This window comes from Sebastes umbrosus, chromosome 4 (genome assembly GCF_015220745.1).
Source record: "Sebastes umbrosus isolate fSebUmb1 chromosome 4, fSebUmb1.pri, whole genome shotgun sequence".
In the NCBI taxonomy this organism is placed as follows: Eukaryota; Metazoa; Chordata; class Actinopteri; order Perciformes; family Sebastidae; genus Sebastes; species Sebastes umbrosus.
In genome coordinates this window covers 10,264,368-10,283,288 of record NC_051272.1, presented here as the reverse complement: position 1 = coordinate 10,283,288, position 18,921 = coordinate 10,264,368, and the positions used below count along the sequence as shown (strand labels likewise).

The window sequence follows — 18,921 nt, the reverse complement described above, 5'->3', positions numbered from 1 at the left end:
CTCGTGGGTACCCATAAAACCAATTTTCATTCACATATCTGGAGGTCAGAAGTCAAGGGACCCCTTCGAAAATGGCCAAGCCAGTTTTTCCTCGCCAAAATTTTGCGTAAGTTTGCAGCGTAATTTAAACTCCTTCACAACAAGCTAGTATGACATGGTTGGTACCAATGGATTCCTTAGGTTTTGTAGTTCTCTAGCTTTAAAACTGAGTCCACTACAACCTAAAAATTGCAAGTTGGGTTAAAGAAATTAGTGGCGTAAAACAAATTTGCGTTAACATGTTATTATCACGTTAACTTTGACAGCCCCAATATATAAGGAGAAGAAGAAGAAGAAGAATATTTTGTTGGGGGGTTCTTGTCTCCAGGGGGCTACACCACTAGATGTCTTTCTCCGGCCCATCCCTCTTTGTCCCCACACATCGCTGAAATATTTGAACAATACACTTTTTAAAGCGTGTTTCCTTTGTTTAGGGGAAAAAAGAGTTGTTGTTGACCACATATGTTCTTACAACAGATGTATTTGGTGGTAGAAAAGTCACCAGGGCAAAAGGTATGGTGAGCGGCATGGAGGCCATGGTGCACGGTGCTTGCACCGGGGACATGAGGCGTAAGACAGGCCTGGGGGCTATGGTGGAGGAGATAACAATGGGGGGCACTGTAGCAAGGGCAGGCCTGGAGACAATGGTGGTGGAGAAAGGCATGGGGGTCATGGGTCTAGGTAGAAGCATGGGGACATGATGCAGGGGACGGGTATGGGAGTTGTGGGGATATACTGTACATTGGCATTGGGGGCATGGTGGGGAGAGGCATAGGGGTTGTGGGGATAGAGTAGGCTAGACTACTAGGGCTAGTAAGAGGCTGCCCACTGCAATACTCTCCATCTGGTCTCTTTCCTGAAACAGCATTTTGCCATGCTCGATCTGCAGGGCCCCAGACAGGACCTGGAAGTTATCAGTGAGTCTTTCGTTCAGCTTGCAGAACTTGTCTTCATGGCTGCTGGACTTCAGGAAGCTCATAGCCGGATTAGTTCGGGAGTATCTGACAATCAGCCCCTTGGCAGAGGCCAGAGTGGTGCAGAGTTCCCTCAGAGCATTCTCCACAACAGCAGAGATCTGGCCCGGGTCCCTTTGTTTGATGGTGAGAAGCAGTTCCTCCAGTGATTTCACTCTCTGAGCGACTCGTTGGCAGCGCTCCTTGTTGGCCTTCACATTCATAGCCATCTTGATGAGTGCTGAACATAGGTTCAAGGCCATATCCACTAGGGACAGGTATGTTTCTACTTTATCCATGTTCAGCTGTTGAGAGAGAGAGGCAGTTAACTTGGAATGAAATGGAAAAGTGAAGTGACCAGACTGAACTCAACTGAGCTGAACTAAACCGCAAGTTCCACAACTGACCTGAGCTGAAATTAATTAATGAATTCAATATAAACTTAGTCTCTTTGAATCTCAGTAGAGCGCCCAGTATTGTTTCCATGTGAGGAGAAACAAACTGCTTGAGGATTCATTTTGGCCGCAAGCCATTTGAGGCAGTTCCAAGTCATGCTAAAGCCCTAGATCTAAAGCCCAGATCTAAAGCCCTGTTTCCACCGCAGGAACTTTCCCCCGGAACTAAGAACCTTTTGAGGAACACATTGTGTTTCGACTGCAGGGACCAGGGTCTAAATTAAGTTCTGGGGACATTTAATAGGGCCTTTTTACCCCCAAAAAGGGGGTAACTTTTGGGGCGAAGTTTGCAGGGATGACCATCGCTGATGGGTGAAACACACACACACAGCGCACTGCTTCAACGACTTCAACTTGTGTACCACTTCATTCATAAACAAGGAAGTACTCTACTATTGATCAAGCTCCCAGGAAGAGCGCCGGACTTTGATGCAAATTTCATAGTGGCCAAACAGTGGTAATAAAATCTGTGTCTGTCACGTGATGCCACTGGGCCCAAAAATACTTTTTCCCATAGACGCAAAGAGACGTCTGTAACTCAGAGGATAATTTATTTTGAGGTGAATCAACTTCCCAGTACGAACAAATCATTAGGTCCTAAAAGTTGAAAAATGCACTAACAGCTGAATACAGATTTTACTTCCTTACTTCCTCTGTTCATGTGAATGAGACCCAGACCGAGGCTGGACCGAGGGCTGGGAGTTAAAGGAAACGCTACTGCGCCCACTCTATGGGCCCAATGTCAAACTAGGGAGCGCTGATCAAATATGAATCAAGATTCTGTTACTGAGATGCCTATTTCTCTCCTCAAATGTTTTCAGAAACATCTTGTAGTGTACTGTTTAGCTGTAAAATTGGAGAAAGTTTGTGATGCGGCCGGTGGGCGGTGCTTGGTAGTGGTTCGACAAATTTCTCATTTCGAGGAACATGATTTTTTTTTTTCAGATCATCTGTCTCATGCACTACTGTCAGGATATAGTGACCGTTTAAAAAAATTACTTTTTATCATATTTGCTCAAAGTTAACGACTGCAGCTTTAACCCAAGTAAAAGAAATTACAGGATATGGTCTGTAATATACATTCAGCAGGACAAAGCCAAGAAAGAAAGCTCCAGACAGGATTTAAATCACTTACCAGCACAGTTAATATTAAATATGTTATGCCTCATGTCTTATAATGTGCTACACTCAGTGATAATTAGCAGTGAGAAGGACGACATCGTCTGCAAACTGTAGAAATCCTGCCTGAATTAACTGATGTCAACCCTCAGCAGCTGTTTTTTTGACAGTCCAACTAGGGATATCAACTGACAAATATGGAGAAAAGAAGTTTATTTCATGATTGGCATCATAAGACATTATTTAAAAGTTGACCCAAAAAAAGTTTTGGCATATCTGAGAGATAACTGAACTGGAGACAATAAGTTGTGAAACATCTGGGTGACTTTATGAACAGGTTAAAGCACCAGTAAGAACGTTTAGGAACCAAATGTCTCTTTCCTGTCTGCGCAGGATCTTGTATCTTTTCCAACCATGTATCAATAAAAATCTGATATGGTAAAGCAGAAAACATGTAAGGGTAATCTTGAAAATGTAATCTTCTAGCACTGATGCTAGAAGACGTGTGGATGTTCTTCCCTTCAGCATCGCGGCCTGCTGGAGTCCGTGTGGAAGAGTCTTTTGAGGACGCGGAGCTGCAGGTATCCGGACAGGAGGATGACGAGGCTTTGGGTCGCCGACCACCAGGTGATGTAGTTGAAGTTGGACAGGAGGAGGTAGTGATCCTTCCCTTTCCTCATGCGGGCGAAGTTGTAATGAAGCCAAATGTGGAAGATCTGATTCTGGAGCTTCTGCACACTCCCCTAAGGCAGACATGTTGCATTGTTTAGTTTCATGTCATTTGTATGTAACTGTATGTCATAGTATGCAATACGCTACAAATGATAGATGTTATATGCTGTATATTGTCACGAAGTACCTGTAGTTAATTTAACTCTGATAACATTATAATGAATAAATAAGGTGGAGTTAGGGCCCGATCAGAGAGAGCGTTTTTTGCAGTTTGCTGCGTCTTTTCTCTTTTATAGATTGCTAGGCAACCACTGAATGAGTGCTAACGTTAACTTAACACAAACCATGAACTTTACTCTACCTAATAGTACAGTTTAAATTAATGAAAACAACTTACCTGAAATCTCAAATCTCGCACTAATTAATAGATTACTAATCAATAAATTTGTTGAACGCCACTAATTTCTAACGAAATTGATCTTTCAGAGGTTGTAGCGGGCTCAGTTTTAAAGCTAGAGTGATGATAAACAACGCTCCAAACTTATGTTAAATTTTGGCAAGGAAAAATGTCATGATATGTGAATGAAAATGGGTTCTATGGGTACCCACGAGTCTCCCCTTTACAGACATGCCCACTTTATGATAATCACATGCAGTTTGGGGCAAATTGGGGCAAGTTGGGCAAGTTTGCTAAAAAACCTGAGGGTTTCTAGACAATATTGGTCATTGTTTTGTGTTGTTAATTGATTTCCAATAATAAATATATACACACATTTGCATAAAGCAGCATATTTGCCCACAGAAAAATACCTCAATGCCGGCCAAAGTGCTGTTGAGGACTTTCTCTCCCTCCTCCATCTCGTTCTTTGAGTCCTCAGAGCCGTCGTAGATGACGCCAAAGTTCACAAAGACCCTGATGCCTCCGAACTGGTTGTTGTGGTTCCCAAGACAGATCCGGTAAAAACCTGTTGGGAGGACACTACAGTTACCTCAGAGACGATATACTGTATATAATTCTTGGATACATAATGTGTGTTTCTGATGATCTCACCTGTCACCTCAGTCTGGAAGTTCATTTGACCGACGACGTCGTTCTTTGAAGCCACGAGAACGCTCTGTGGTGAGCTGACCGTCACCAACAGCCGGTGGTCATTGGCCATCCCCGTTACCCACTGCACCTGAGCTCACATTAAACAAGTCAACAAACCCCATGAGAAGACCATCATCTACCAAAAAGTACTGTGTGTGTATCAAAGCCTGATATATAAAGTTAGAAATGCTCATTAGAGCAGGGCTTCTTCAACTCTTATCCTGAGATGAAAATGAGATGAGGTTATAAACATTCAACTTGAAAACTTTTGGACATAAATCTGCACTTTTGCAGGTCTGTGTTTAAGGACTGACAGCAACTCCAGATGAAGTTAAAGGTAAAATCAAAGAAGTCTCTCCTTTTTAATCTCAACATACATGAGCACATATCTGTGTTTCTGCAAGGTATGGGGAAGCTTTTGCACACATTAATTCGATGGCAACATGTTTAAAAGTCAAACTGGATGACCTTGAACGTCACTGTGATAAGCCAGAGGACAAAAGGTACACAGACACAGAAACATACTTACAACAACTTACAACAACTTACAACTTACTGTGCATTCATTTCATGACAGAATATCAAATTAAAAACATATTTTATCTCTGCAGACAAGATGATATTACAGTGATATATTCTCACCATGTATGTCAGGTAGAAGCTTCCACTCTGGTGGGCAAAGTGCCAGAAACACTCCATCCCCGCAGCAGGAACCTCCACGGCAAAGTCATATTTGTCCGACCCTCTGAACAATCCTGCGTTCGCCTCATCAAGGAATGGTTCAGACTTTCTGGTCCAGACACACTGAGAGCTCAACACTACGAGCAGAGTGTTCAACAGCAGCATGACGGCAGGTCACTGTGGAGGAGGACATGAAGGAGCGCGCTGCTTCCTTCTGTTGGAGATATCAGCTGGAAAATAATTATTAACCGCATCTACAAACTCTCAGTCTCAACGCTTGATAACATATCAATGAAACCACAACCATGCACCGTATTTGTTTCAGGCTTGGAGCTGAGAGACACAGACAGGAAGTTAAAGACGTGTTGCGAGACGGTCTAACACAATTTTGGTTTTGGTCTTTTCATGGTATTTATTTACAATAAGAAAAATATAGAATAATACCAGACTTATCCATAGCTTACACTGTCATATTGAGAACATAATTATCATAAATGGCTCCCTATGTAGACCGAAAGATACCCAGTGAACTACAATGATTGCTATAATCTCATACAAAAAGAGAACCTTATGGCGGTTAGAATTTAACCAAAAGCTGATGTGCAGAATTACATTCAGGTACATTACCATCATCCATAGAAGCAGGAACGTTTCAAGCCACACAAGAATAATAAAGTAATAGTTGTGTAAATTAGGTGAGATTGAGAGTCCTTTTCATGTTGATGATTAAAAGCATAAAACCCCATTAAAATTCTTCCATCTCTCTTTGATTTAGGAAAGCTTTTTCTGTGGCAAATTGTATTTGCAGATTGTCGGGAGAGGAAACAGTATTTTGTTAATTTTGTGTTATAATTTTAGGAGTTATGTTGACAGCTTGAATCACTGCAGCTATATTGATCCAGTTATACAGAATCAACCACCTTTGGTACAAATGCTGGAAACACAGTCTGTATAAAAGAATTGGACGTAGCCTCTGAGAATTGACAATAACGACTCACGTGACTAATGACGTACGTGACAAAATAAGTCAATGTAACTTTCAGTTTCACACGGGACACGGATGGCGGTCTCCTGGTTGAAAGTCTTGTGTTTGTTTGACCCATCAACCACTGACCGTCGAATAACGCCACGGGTGGGTTTACAATGGAGTTACTTGAAAGCCTGGTTCATCACAAACTGTCGCTAAAGGGTTTCCGATGTCGTGGGGCGCCGCCCAGTCGGCGGTGTTTGATGAGTTGGGAGTGAGAAGGGGTTAGCCACAACTGGGCGTTGGAGGTTGGAATGGGCAATTCCACTGCTCTGACAGTCGGGGGCAGTGTTACTCTGAATGTCTATTGAGCTGATGACTGAGTAAATAAGACAACAACAGACAATGAAACTTCAACATACAGTATCTTCCCAAAATTGCTACGCAAGAAAGAACCCCTCTGTGAAAAACATGGTAGCATCTTCCACCTTCATAACGGATGTATACACAGGGGGGGCAGCGGAATAAGGCGTAGGTGTCGCTGCAGCAGGATAACAGACTGGGGCCCTGGCACCAGAGTAGGACACGGGGGCCCTGGCACCAGAGTAGGACACGGGGGCCATGGCATCGGAGTAGGACACGGAGGCCATGGCACCAGAGTAGGACATGGGGGCCCTGGCACGAAAGAGCCCGAATCCATCATCCCAGTCATCCTCCTCCTCCTCCACAGTGTAATCCTGAAACATCCTGAGCATCACGCTCCCCTGCTCAACCTGCAAAGCTCCGGAGAGGACCTGGAAGATGTCGTTGAGACTTTCGTTCACACTGTTGAACTCGCTTTTGCACTTCAACTGGTTCAGGAATTTGGTCTTGGTGCTTTTCCTGACCAGTTCCTCGGCAGTGGTCAGAGTCATGTAGAGTTGCCAGAGAGCTCTGTTGGTGGTTGTGGAGATCTGGCCCGACCCTCTTCGTTTGATGGACTCTACCAGCTCCTCCATGGCTTTGACTCTTTCGGCGAGACGGCGACAGCGCTTTTTATTGGCCTTCGCCTCAGCAACCATCCAGATGATGCTTTTAGATAAGGTCAAGATTTTTCCTACATACTCCATGACCAGCTGAAAAAACAGAGAGGTATGAGATAAATCAAATCAACCAAAGTGCAAAAAAATCCTGTTGAAAAGGGTGGAGGATTCATTGATGGAGGATTTTAAAGTGGTAAATCCATATCTGAATATGTTGTTACAGTGCCTCACGCATGAGGCATCCACAGTATATTTAGTTCAATAAAAGTATGATCTGATGCGATATGACCAAAACGTTATGTTGCATCCAAACCATTTTCTTTGAAGGACTGGAGGGGCGGAGTTTACTCACAATCTTTGTTACTTCCTAAAAAGTGTCTATCAGACAGTACGGCCCACATTCCACAGATGCCATGAGGTCTGTATCAAAACAGGTGTGGTTTCACAGACAAGACATTTTTTTCTTTCACCATTATCTGCATTTGTATTATTATCATTCTGTATTCTTCTAAACCAAAATGTGCAGCCTGCACAGTATAAAGAAAAAGAAGAGGTTGTCTGCACACTGAAATTTGCAAACTCCCAAATGTTTTAAATTGATGCAACATTTAGACCTACGAAGTCTTCGGCAGGAAAACAACCATGTGAACAAAAAGCAGGCTACATATACGGACAGACAAGACAGACTGATGGCAGCTCTGTGTGAAAAAACACAGAGTCATCTGCAAAAAAGTTGAACGATCATCATGGTTAAAGATAATAAGCCTTTAAACGCATTAATCTGTTACTCAAACTCAACTCCCTGGATCAGATTTCACATCTTAAAGAACACCAACGCGGCCTCCTGCGTCATTTTAATGCAGGTCTGTTTTCAGTCTCAATGCCAGCCAGCTAACAAATTTAGCTCCCTTCTGTCATAAAACAACCTACACACAAACACACCTTTTCACATATTCATCAAGAAAACACACACTAAAGCACACAGATTCAACATATAGAAACACAAAACAAACAAACAAAATAAAACAAAATGTATATAATTTCAAACAGCATCTAAAACAAAATGTTCAGCATGAAACTGAATGGAATAAAAACACTGACAGTTAAAGTATTGTCGTCCTGTAGGTTAGGACACCTGTGGAGCGCTCCTAAATATTAGCAGAAATACTGGTTGGAGGTGCTCCTCAGTAAAAAATAAACCAGAAAATAGTTTGTTTGTGGTATAGAGACGGCACCCTAAACACGCATAATCAAGGATCTTTCATTAACATTGAGAGCAACACATTTCACTCAGGAAACGTTTCTAATTTTACTCCTGATCTAACCCTATAAACTACATCATAATGCCCTTTAGAGACGATCGAGTAATAACACAATACATGATTTACTGAGTACTTTTCTGAGTAAAGAAAGTTTACCTGTCGGTGGATGTTGATGGTGTCCTGTTGGATCCAGGTGATCAGGTGCTTTTTACGGCTGCCTGTAACTTCACTGTTCTCCTCTGTTGCATCTGTGGCATGTTTGATGTCCTGCATTTTTTGGTGAGTGTTTTAAAAGGTCACAAATTAGTTTGACAGTCAGACTTTTTGTGATGGTTTTGCATCTATTTTTAATCGTTTTTCTTCTCTTTGAAGTAACTTTGCGTCTCTTTGTGGTCATTTTGTGTCTCCTTGTAGGCGTTTTGCAACTATTTTTAGTCATTTTACATCTCTTTGTGGTTGTTTTGCATCTACATTTAGTCATCTTGCTTCTCTTTGAAGAAACTTTGGGTCTTTGTGGTCATTATATGTCTCCTTGTAGGCGTTTTGCCTCTATTTTTAGTCATTTTCTGTCTCTTTGTGATTGTTTTCCATCTATTTTTAGTCATTTTACTTCTCTTTGAAGTAACTTTGCGTCTCTTTGTGGTCATTTTGTGTCTCCTGGCAGATGTTTTGCTTCTATTTTTAGTCATTTTGCTTCTCTTACAAGTAACTTTGGGTCTTCGTGGTCATTTTGTGTGTCTTTGTAGACGTTTTGCATCTATTTTTAGTTATGCTTTTCTTTGAAGTAACTTTGGGTCTCTTGGTGGTCATTTTGTGTCTCCTTGCAGATGTTTTGCTTCTATTTTTAGTCATTTTGCTTCTCTTTAAAGTAACTGTGGATCTCTTTGCGGTCATTTTGGGTCTCCTTGTAGGCGTTTTGCATTGTTTGAAGTTGTTTTGTGCATGTTTGTGGTCATTTAGCGTCTCTTTGTGATTGTTTTGTGGGGGTTTTTCAGCAACATTTTGTAAACCAGGCCCCCTACCCCTTGGATGGCAGGAGTCTGTAAAGTCCGCAGTGAAGGGAGTGGATGAGTGAAAATGTGGAGCATGGGGTGTGAGAGGAACCGAAAGCCACAACACAAAGGTTTGTGGAGGAGATCAACTCACCAAGGACTGGCTTGCTGCTCTGTGTTATAGTATACCTGTATGCATGAGGTACACCTGGCCCAGGTGTATACCCAATATGCAGTGCTGATAACATATCACTGTAGATAACTGTTCACTGTGCTCTTGTTCAGTCAACCAACAAAACTATGTAGAAAAACCAGTCAGACAAGTCACCACATTTTGTACGAAAGACATACTGACACTCACACGGATTCATACAAGACCCACAATAAGAAACAAGGCTACACCTGCAGGCTGTTTGAGAGGACTGATGAAAACATCACAAACAGCTCACATGATCATCTAATAGTAACGTTTATTTATGCTTTGTGATGAAATACAAGTACACAAACACAATACCAGAAAGAATACATGCAGTAATCATACATGCAGACAGATTTGGATGTTTTCCACACAGATCTGTTTCTAAACATCCCGACTATAAACGAGTCTGTCAGCAGCGAGGCTTCTCCTCCTCGGTGCAGGTCTTGGTGATGAAGAGTCTTTTGAGGAAGAGGAGCTGCAGGTACCCCGAGGTGACGATGAGTAGGCTGAGGGCCATCGACCACCAGGTGATGTACTGCGAGTTGGACACGAGCAGGAAGTAGTCAGTGCTCTTCCTCATGCGGCCGAAGTTGTAGTAGCGGAACATGTGGAAGACGTGGTTCTCCACTTTGTGAGTCGCATCCTGCAACATACAAGTATTACTGCTACTGTCATTATCATTACAAATACTACTGTTACTGCTACTACTTTTGCCATACTGTTACTATTAAAAATAACTGTACAGTTACAGTCAGAGGTGTGGACTCGAGTCTCATGACTTGGACTCGAGTCACAAATTTTATGTCTTTAGACTTGACAAATAAAAAAAAATTGCAACTGGACTTTAACACCAATGACTCGTGACTTCACTTGAAGCCCAAAGATTAAAAATTATGTTATTTAAAAAGTATGCCGTGAATCAATTTATTTCCTGAATCAACTATTGTTAACGTTATTCATCCCCAGCAAGTCGACATTTAATCCACTTCGTTTGAACCGATTCGACAGCATCCAATCAAGTTAAAACTATTAAGAACGAACGGGACGTTACCGAGTGCCAGTTGGAAAAAATCCTACTAAAGATAAATTCATATGTGTACAAATACTATGCGGTGGTTATATATAAAAGGAATTACCGTATGCAAAGCGTGTGGGTTGAAGATTACAAACAGAAACGGAAATGGCATTATATTTAGTGAAGAGCGGATTATGACTTGTTCAGGACTCGAAACTCAAAGTTTAGAACTTGAGACTTACTTGTGACTTGCAAAACAATGACTTAGTCCCACCTTTGATAAAGTTAATAAATACATTTTACAACAATTAGTACTCCCTTCACGACTACTCGTACTAAACTGTCAGAGCGGCCATAGAGCCACACTGTCACTAACTGCACTCCCTGCATAAATATGATCTCATTTTGGGAAAAATTAAAAAGCAATTTCAGAAAGAAGAAGATAGAAGAAACTACAATATGTATTTGAAGGATATATCAGGATGTCAAAGTGATTCAGCACCAAAAACAGGTTAAAAAGATAAAGATAGAAGCTAAAGCCTACAGATCACAGTGTAAAAGTGACTCACCATCACCTGGAGATCGAGAAAATTAAGAAAATCTGAAACGACTGCATGAGAGTTTATGGAGCAGAGCCGTACAGTTGTCGGACCCTGGTCAGAGCTGGCCGATGCTACGCTATGATTGGCCAGTCTGAGTTCAAGGGGCGGGACTTAGCGAAGGGTCATTTTTCCGCTTATCACCATAGGTGCCGCCAAAGAGAAAGAAACGGAGAATTTCGAGATCATAACTTTTAGTAACATTCAATGCAGGACTTTTACTTGAAGTGGAGTATTTTCACAGTGTGGTATTAGTACTTCTTAAGTAAAGGATCTGAATACTTCCTCCACCACTAATGCTAATGTATGTGTGTGCGTGCGTGTGTGTGTGTGTGTGTGTACCTCTATGACGCTCAGTGTGTTGTTCAGGTCTTTGCTGACTTCCTCTTTCTTCTTCTTCTCTTCTTCCTTGCGCTTACCGGGGTCTTGGTAGCCGTCGTAGTAAACGCCGAAGCTGAGGAAGACCTGCATTGTGCCGAAGCGGTTGTGGAAGTTGCTGAAACACATCTGATAGAAACCTGGAGAGACACACAACAAGTGAGAGAAAAAATACACACAGTATATAATATTATAGAGCTGACACGCATTGATCTGTGTGGAAGCATAACTTCTGTCCTGAAGGTCAAACTTGAGTGATGAAGGTTATTAAGATCCATTTTTCTGGTCCATTTTTTTGACAATGTTTGCTTAATAAAAGCAGCAGGTTTGGAAGAAGTACTCTGATCTTTTACTTCAGTAAAAGTAGCAATACCACAGTGTAAAAATACTCTGTTACAAGTAAAAATCCTGCATTAAAAATGTAACAGTAAAAGTAAGTAAAAGTACTTATTATGCAGAATAATATATATTATATTACTGGATTATAATTATTGATGTATAAATGTGTTCATCACTTTAATGGTGCAGCTGGTAAAGGCAGAGTTCATTTTAATTATTTTACTGCTAAGTAGTTTGTGAATTTCACCAAGGGTTCAATAAAGTTTTATCTTTATCCATCAAAATACATTTTTATTTATTTGTTGATAATATTTTGTATTATTATTCTGAATCTGCAAAGTAACGAAAGCTGTCAGACAAATGTAGTGGAGTAAAAGGTACAATATTTGCCTCAAACATGTAATGGAATAAAAGTATAAAACTACATAAAATGGAAAATAATATTCAAGTACAGTGATTGCACTTAGTTACTTTCCACCACTGAAAAGGAGGCACACGATGCTCAACCATCGCGTAAGTTAAAACAGCACAAATGTTTTTCTCACACTTGCTTAACAATTAAAGAGACAGCGCGGCTTCATTAACATGAAGTGAAAATATAAAACTAAAGCTGTTTGTGTCAGTCAGACACACAGACAGTCAGACAGTCAGACAGTCAGACAGACAGCTACCTGTTTCCTTGGCCTCAAAGTTGATCTGACCCTTTGCATCATCGACAGTCGACACTATGAGACTGCTGGGCGCGTTGACGGTGACTGACAGGTGTCTGTCATGGCCGACTCCTGTCACCCACTGGACCTACAGACAGACAGACAGACAGACAGACAGACAGACAGACAGACAGACAGACAGACAGACAGACAGACAGAGCGAGAGAGAGAGTTCACTGGAACACAGAGTTACATACAGTATGTCTGCACATACTGTAGGAATGTCAGAATACTGAACACAACATTTTCTGCCAAAGTCCGAACAATATTAGTTGTTTTCTTTGAAGGATTTTCAGTATCTTCTTTGCCTGTGCTCTCCTCGTTGTCTTAAAAGAAGTAAAACCTTTGGAAATAGCTATTTAATCTCATAGAGAAATACTTAGGGTTTGAAACCACAGTTTTTCAGGGGGTTTAAAACTGAAATAAAATATAAAAAATGTTAAGGCCTCTGTGGTCCTTCTTACCATGAAGTTCAGGTAAAATCTCTCTCCACGGTGAGCAAAGTGCCAGAAACACTCCAACCCTGCAGCAGGAAGCACCACGGAGAAGTCGTACTGGTCGGTGCCCCAGAACAGCTCCTGGTCCGTTATGTTGGGGTGGGGGTTTGTGAGGGGCCCGCCGCGAACCGGACCCCAAAACACAAGGACTAGAAATACGCAGGGAATCCTGAAAAACATGTCTGAAAACATGGGAGAGCTCCTCTCTGAATGAAAAGGTGTCAGTCAAGTCTGCGTGGAGAGATCTGAAATGATTAACTGGCACCAACATGTTGCCTCCATCAGTGGGAAAACTGGGCTGCCTTCACAGATGGAGTCACTCTGTGATAGAGAGGAATAACTGTTATATATTTTCTGTTTACTTTAACGGCGATGTACAAGTGAGAAAATGGCTTATAGTAACATTACATATTGTTCTACAGTCTGTGACTGTTAGTCTGTAAATAGTTTCAATTATTTCTCTCTTGCTCCACACTGATGCAAAAGTACATTTGCTAGTGTTTATCTTAACTGCATATTATTACAGTGATGAAATAAATCCATGTCTAAACCATTTAAAGTTTTAAGTTAAGTACTTAAGTAAAAATACTGATGAGGATTATTATTATTATTATTAGCCTAATGTCATAACACAACAGTGCTGTGGAAATTAGACCTGTTTTAAAATGTGCCACTATTATCATTATTCTAATGGCTTTCTGTGTCTCTTTTTCAGGATGAGACAAAGCAGAGTGGAGGACTTTTTCCACAAAAAGAACATTGCATTTATTCATTTTACATGAATTTACAATACAAGCTCTTGTTTTAATTTTATTTTGGAGAAATTGTATGTTGGACTGAAAACAGATTACCAGTAAAGACTGAGATATTTTTTGTTGTGAAATAATGCCATAATAATATTATTGTTTTATGTATATGTTTATAAGAGAAGATATTTGAATAAAGTATTGAAATAATAATGAGTCAAGTTTTTGATATTTATTTATTAAAAAAAAAAATTCAAATAATTGATGAATTAGTCGTTAACAAAAAAAACAAAGTGATCGTATCGGCCAATATGGCTCATCGACGATCGGCAATCGGTATTGGCGGTAAAAAGGTGTGATCGGGGCATCTCTAACAATGGTTGTGTAGCTTCATCTTAGCTGAAAAGGCTTATTTTAGAGTCTGTATCAGCCTTCTGACAGTTTTTAGCTAATCAGTGTTGCACCAAGTTTTGGCCTCAGTGGTTTCTCCCCTGTGTGGACAGCCAAGTGTTGTCTCATATGTCCCCTTCTTGCGAACTTTTTACTACAAACTGAGCAACTATATGGTTTTTCCCCTGTGTGGACAGGTAAGTGTTGTCTCAGACTACTATGGTCTGCAAATCTTTTACTACAAACTGAACAAATAAATGGTTTCTCTCCTGTGTGGACAGCCAAGTGTTGTCTCAGATGTCCCTTTCGTGCAAATCTTTTACTACAAACTGAACAACTAAATGGTTTCTCCCCTGTGTGGACAGTCAAGTGTCGTTTCAGATTACTACGGTCTGCGAATCTTTTACTACAAACTGAACAACCAAATGGTTTCTCCCCTGAGTGGATAGTCAAGTGTCGTCTAAGAAGACTATGGTCGGCAAATCCTTTGCTACACACTGAGCAACTAAATGGTTTCACTCCTGTTTGGACTCCAGTGTGTCTCTGCAGATGTCCCCCATGTCCAAAGCTTCCAGCATATTCAGAGGAGCTAACTGATGTTTTTCCAGTATTATATTCCAGATCACTTACAGGTACTTCATTGTTTTGCAGAGGATTTAAACCTGACTGGAGTTCCTTAGTCTCCTCCCAATCTCTGCTGTCATCAGTCTCAGATTCTGAGTAGTGTGAAGTCTTGTCATGAGCAGCTGGTTGTAAAGGAGTATCTGGATTTGAGTTCCTGGCTGGTTCTGGTCCTCCACAGTCATCTCCATCAGCTTCTGTTCTCTCGGCCACTCTGTTCTCCTCACTTTGACTTTCATGGAGCTGTGAGGACTGAGCTTTTTCTTTATCATCATCATAATCTTCACTCTTCACAGGGACAGAAGTGAAAGGGAACTTGATATCAGCCTTCTCCAGCCATTGAAGCTGCTCTCCCTCCTGTCTGGTCCAGAGTTCCTCCTGCTCCTCTTTAATGTGTGGGGCCTCTGGGTCCTCCTGGTCCAGACTGGGGCTCCACTCCTGCTGCTCAGGGGAAACCTCTTCGTTAACCACCAACAGCTGCTGAACATCTGTGGAGAATAATAAATAAATAAAACATAATGATAAATGCCCGTCAGAATTTCCCATAGCCCTGGGTGTCATCTTTAAATTGCTTGTTTTTTCCAGTTAACGGTCCAAAACCCAAATATGTCCCATTTACGATGATATACAGAGGAAAGATTTGAGAAGCTGGAACCAGAGGATGTTTTTTATGTGACATTTATTGTGTTTGTGTATTTCAGACCTGCTTCCCCGCTGGACGTATTGATTGCAGTGTGTAATGGTGTGGAAAACAGTCCTTACCCTGTTAGTATAGCTGGGGAGTAAAACCGTGAGTAGGTTAAGGTGGGGAATAGGAATTGCGAAGGTACATTTCTGTAATAAAAGCTTACTACTCTTTAATGTTACCTCCTTGTTTGTCATTCCTTATGCTAGTAACTTGTGGTGGGTGTAACACTGCCTACCCTGGGGTACCGCTTGAATTACAATATGCTGAAAGGTTATTATGGAATTTTTGCCCAATAATACAAAAAATAAACTGCCTCCCCCTGCTTAAAATACAATCCTTGAGTAATGTACTTAATTACATTCCATCACTGTTTATAACAGTGTCTTGTTAGTACTTTTACTTGAAGGTTCTGAATGCTTCCTCCACCACTGGTTTCCCAGCAGTTTAAAGTGATAATAAAACAATGAAACAGTACAAACCTAAATTCTAGGGCAACAAACATGCTGGAGATAATGTGGCCATACAGACGCAAATCATGCAAATATCTTCTGGAGTTGCCCAAAAATAGAACAATTTTGGGACAGAGTAAATTCAGTATTAAAGGAGGTATTGGGATATATAATCATCAAGAAATGTTCTATTTTATATCTGGGTAATATAACTACAGTGGTGCTGAAGGAAGATCAGTATTTGGTTAAAATCCTACTCACAGCTGGCAGAAAGGCCATTACAAGAAAATGGCTTGTAGCGGACACCCCCAGACTTAGTCAATGGTTAGACATAGTAAAGGAAATATTTGTGATGAAGAAAATGACTTATTCTCTAAGAGTGAAAGAAGATGAGTTTAAAGGGACTGTTTGTAACTTTTTACACGTATAAATCACCCGGGTCGGTATCGCTCGTGTGTGGCTACGCTGTTCAGACTCAGACTCCAACACAAACTACACGGAAGCACCAAAACCGCAAAGTTATATCTAGTGAAGCCCGTCTTGCAAAACAGTGTTGGCCACGGTCTTAGTACGCGGGGGAGACCGTAGCTTTGGTCTCCAGGGCCGCAGTCTCTACTGTACTCTGCTCCTCTGCCTGCTTGCCTTCATTCAGTTCACTCCACCTCATGTGTGTGCACGCACACTCCACAATGCAGAAGAGTTAGTTTAGCTCTGAGAATATCTAGTGAATGTACAGTGGACGTGTGTGCAGAGATAACTGCTGCAACTCCTCCAGACCAACAGAGGTTTTCCGTGTCTTGTGAAGTGACCTCCGTCTGGTCAGCTAACATTACTGCCAAGCAGGTGAAATATAGAGTGATATTGTGGTTTTAGCTGACGTGTGTCGCCTCACTTTTTTTGAGCGATGCTCGTTCATGTCTATTTAGAGCGAGCAAGCGCGAGCCCGACGCTGACTTTCGTTAACTCAACGGCCACAGGCGTCGCTGTTAACAAGCATTTCTGATTCTTACAAACAGTCCCTTTAACAGAAAATGGGAAAAATGGATTAGGTATAGAAATAAAGACATAAGCACTATATAATTGTATTGACAATACTGTAAGTTACTGGAACATGTTTTAATAAGAAAATAACCCTGTATACTGCATCATCAATTGTAAACTGAACCCCAAGTTTCGTTGTTATATTTGTGTTTTATTTGTGTATGCAAAAAGCAATAAAGACTAAAGTGACAAAAAAAGAAAGAGTACCAACCTGCTCTGTGCAACAGGCCTGAACTGAACTCCAGTTCCTCCTCGTACTCTGCTATCGTCCTTTCAAACAGCTCAAATATCTCATCAGCAGCCGCAGTTAGTCGCTGGTTCACAAAAGCTCTCAGCATTTCAACTTTAGACATCTTCACTAAATCCCAGTACCGTGTCCTCCAGACACACTCCGTTAAAAACGGTGAGCTCACTCTGACACGAGCTGTGTTGCTAGGTTACCTCTGTCTCCGTCTACTTCCTGTAGCAAGCTAACTTCATTAGCTTCGTAGGACACCAGGAGACAGTTCAGACGTTTTCTACTAAAAGGGACCAACACAGAGTCCATTCAGACAGGTTTATCTGGACATTGTGGCTCCAGTTTCATCTCTATCGATTAGTCCCTGAGACGAGCGCTGTGTGGCCGAGTTCCGTCTCCGTCTATTTGCAGCTAACTTCAGTTAGCATTCTTGGCTAACGGAGATGATTCTGAGGTTAAACGGCCCGAAAATGAGCACAAAGTCCAGTTAAACAGGTTGATCCAGACATACGGGCTCTGCTGGTTCACTCCGGTTGTATCTGATGAACTACGGGACGGAAAGAGCAGAACTAACGGAGAACAAGGACCCGGGAACAAACCTCTTCAAGCAGACTCCGCATTGCTCAAGTTAGACACGGGGAACTGCTTCCGGTACATCTCCTCCTTCAAAATAAAAGTGACCAGACTGGTTTTGTATGTGCAGCAAAATGGCCTCTGAGAATGTTATTATTTCATACAGTTTAGTATATTATTGGATTATTATTGCTGATACCTCTTTTTACACTTCATACTGTGAACCTGTTGCACATTCCTTGGACAATTTTGCACATTTCTGCACAAAACTACCACTTCTAAATACTGCACAGTTGTTTCATTTGAATTCAGATATTTTACATATTGTTATGCTATTTTTTCATATTTTTACAGTAAATTTCTTCTATTCTATATTTATGTTTTTTGTTTTGTTTTTGTGCTTGCTTTTAGTTTTAATTAAATTGTCTCTTACTATGTTCATGTTATGCAGCAAATTCCTTGTACGCGAAAACCGAATTCTGAACGTATAAGCAGCATTTCGATGTAGTTAGTTTAATCTGTAACAATTGCTGTGTTGCAGCACATATGAATGCAGGACTTTTACTTGTAGTGTAGTATTTTCAGTGTGGTACCTTTACTTCAGTAAAAGATTTGAATACTTCCTGCTTATATAAACATATATCAGATTATAACTGATTAAGATTAATTTGCTTATGTGTTTTCCATAACAATGGTATCATAGCAGCAAAAGAATGGAAATGCTACATTATGCAATTTACTACATTATTAATACACTAACCTTACTTAAAAATCACATTTAGGTTACTTGTTGGAGACCTGAATGATGACGTAATTTCACTTCTACTACAAAATTCCCTCTTTATGATTCCACACATTGTGTTTCCCTGCTGAGCCGGGTGGAGAGATATGTGTCTTGGTAGTCACTTGGAGGTTGTTAGTTTAAGTCATTTTCTCACTCATAAGGCTGTTAAAGTAAACAGAAAATATAAAACGGCAGAATAAAAACGTTAGATGACACATGGTGTAACGTTACCATAACAGCAGCGGTACAGAAATTACTTGTAGTATGGGGGTGATGAAGAAACATTTAGAAAATACATTTTTTAGTGACGACTTCAAACAAACACGTTTGCAGATGCACGTTACGCAAATCAACATATTTTTGTAATCAATGATGCCAATTACGTCGAGGAATCACCCTAGC

General features: G+C 40.9%; 3 protein-coding genes across 3 annotated transcripts; all 3 read right to left on the bottom strand.

Moving 5' to 3' along the window:
* Positions 1–2,755: 2,755 nt before the first annotated feature.
* LOC119486358 (transmembrane emp24 domain-containing protein 6-like) lies at positions 2,756–8,513 on the bottom strand. Its single transcript, XM_037766425.1, has 5 exons — positions 8,417–8,513; positions 4,971–7,091; positions 4,290–4,416; positions 4,049–4,203; positions 2,756–3,309 (listed from the first exon to the last, which is right to left on the bottom strand). The coding sequence occupies exons 2-5, from the start codon at positions 5,172–5,174 to the stop codon at positions 3,088–3,090; spliced, it is 708 nt and encodes a 235-aa protein (XP_037622353.1). The 5' UTR covers positions 5,175–7,091; positions 8,417–8,513; the 3' UTR covers positions 2,756–3,087.
* A 1,189-nt stretch (positions 8,514–9,702) lies between these two features.
* tmed6 (transmembrane p24 trafficking protein 6) lies at positions 9,703–13,846 on the bottom strand. Its single transcript, XM_037766419.1, has 4 exons — positions 12,957–13,846; positions 12,454–12,580; positions 11,408–11,583; positions 9,703–10,094 (listed from the first exon to the last, which is right to left on the bottom strand). Exons 1-4 carry the CDS (start codon positions 13,179–13,181, stop codon positions 9,861–9,863), a joined length of 762 nt encoding a protein of 253 aa, XP_037622347.1. The 5' UTR covers positions 13,182–13,846; the 3' UTR covers positions 9,703–9,860.
* A 139-nt stretch (positions 13,847–13,985) lies between these two features.
* On the bottom strand, positions 13,986–17,829 carry LOC119486340 (zinc finger protein 658B-like). The gene is made up of 2 exons (XM_037766388.1): positions 17,136–17,829; positions 13,986–15,234 (listed from the first exon to the last, which is right to left on the bottom strand). The coding sequence occupies exons 1-2, from the start codon at positions 17,275–17,277 to the stop codon at positions 14,180–14,182; spliced, it is 1,197 nt and encodes a 398-aa protein (XP_037622316.1). The 5' UTR covers positions 17,278–17,829; the 3' UTR covers positions 13,986–14,179.
* Between the last annotated feature and the right edge of the window lie 1,092 nt (positions 17,830–18,921).

What these genes read in the sequence shown, in the direction of transcription:
- LOC119486340 (XM_037766388.1), bottom strand. Translation starts at nt 17,277, where the DNA reads ATGTCTAAAGTTGAAATGCTGAGAGCTTTTGTGAACCAGCGACTAACT. An exon ending in AGGCCTGTTGCACAGAGCAG is followed by an intron (nt 15,235 to 17,135) that starts GTTGGTACTCTT and finishes TATTCTCCACAG; the next exon opens with ATGTTCAGCAGCTGTTGGTG.
- LOC119486358 (XM_037766425.1), bottom strand. Translation starts at nt 5,174, where the DNA reads ATGCTGCTGTTGAACACTCTGCTCGTAGTGTTGAGCTCTCAGTGTGTC. An exon ending in GCTTCTACCTGACATACATG is followed by an intron (nt 4,417 to 4,970) that starts GTGAGAATATAT and finishes ATGTGAGCTCAG; the next exon opens with GTGCAGTGGGTAACGGGGAT. An exon ending in GCACTTTGGCCGGCATTGAG is followed by an intron (nt 3,310 to 4,048) that starts GTATTTTTCTGT and finishes TGTCTGCCTTAG; the next exon opens with GGGAGTGTGCAGAAGCTCCA.
- tmed6 (XM_037766419.1), bottom strand. Translation starts at nt 13,181, where the DNA reads ATGTTTTCAGACATGTTTTTCAGGATTCCCTGCGTATTTCTAGTCCTT. An exon ending in CTTTGAGGCCAAGGAAACAG is followed by an intron (nt 11,584 to 12,453) that starts GTAGCTGTCTGT and finishes GTGTCTCTCCAG; the next exon opens with GTTTCTATCAGATGTGTTTC. An exon ending in ACACACTGAGCGTCATAGAG is followed by an intron (nt 10,095 to 11,407) that starts GTACACACACAC and finishes TGTATGTTGCAG; the next exon opens with GATGCGACTCACAAAGTGGA.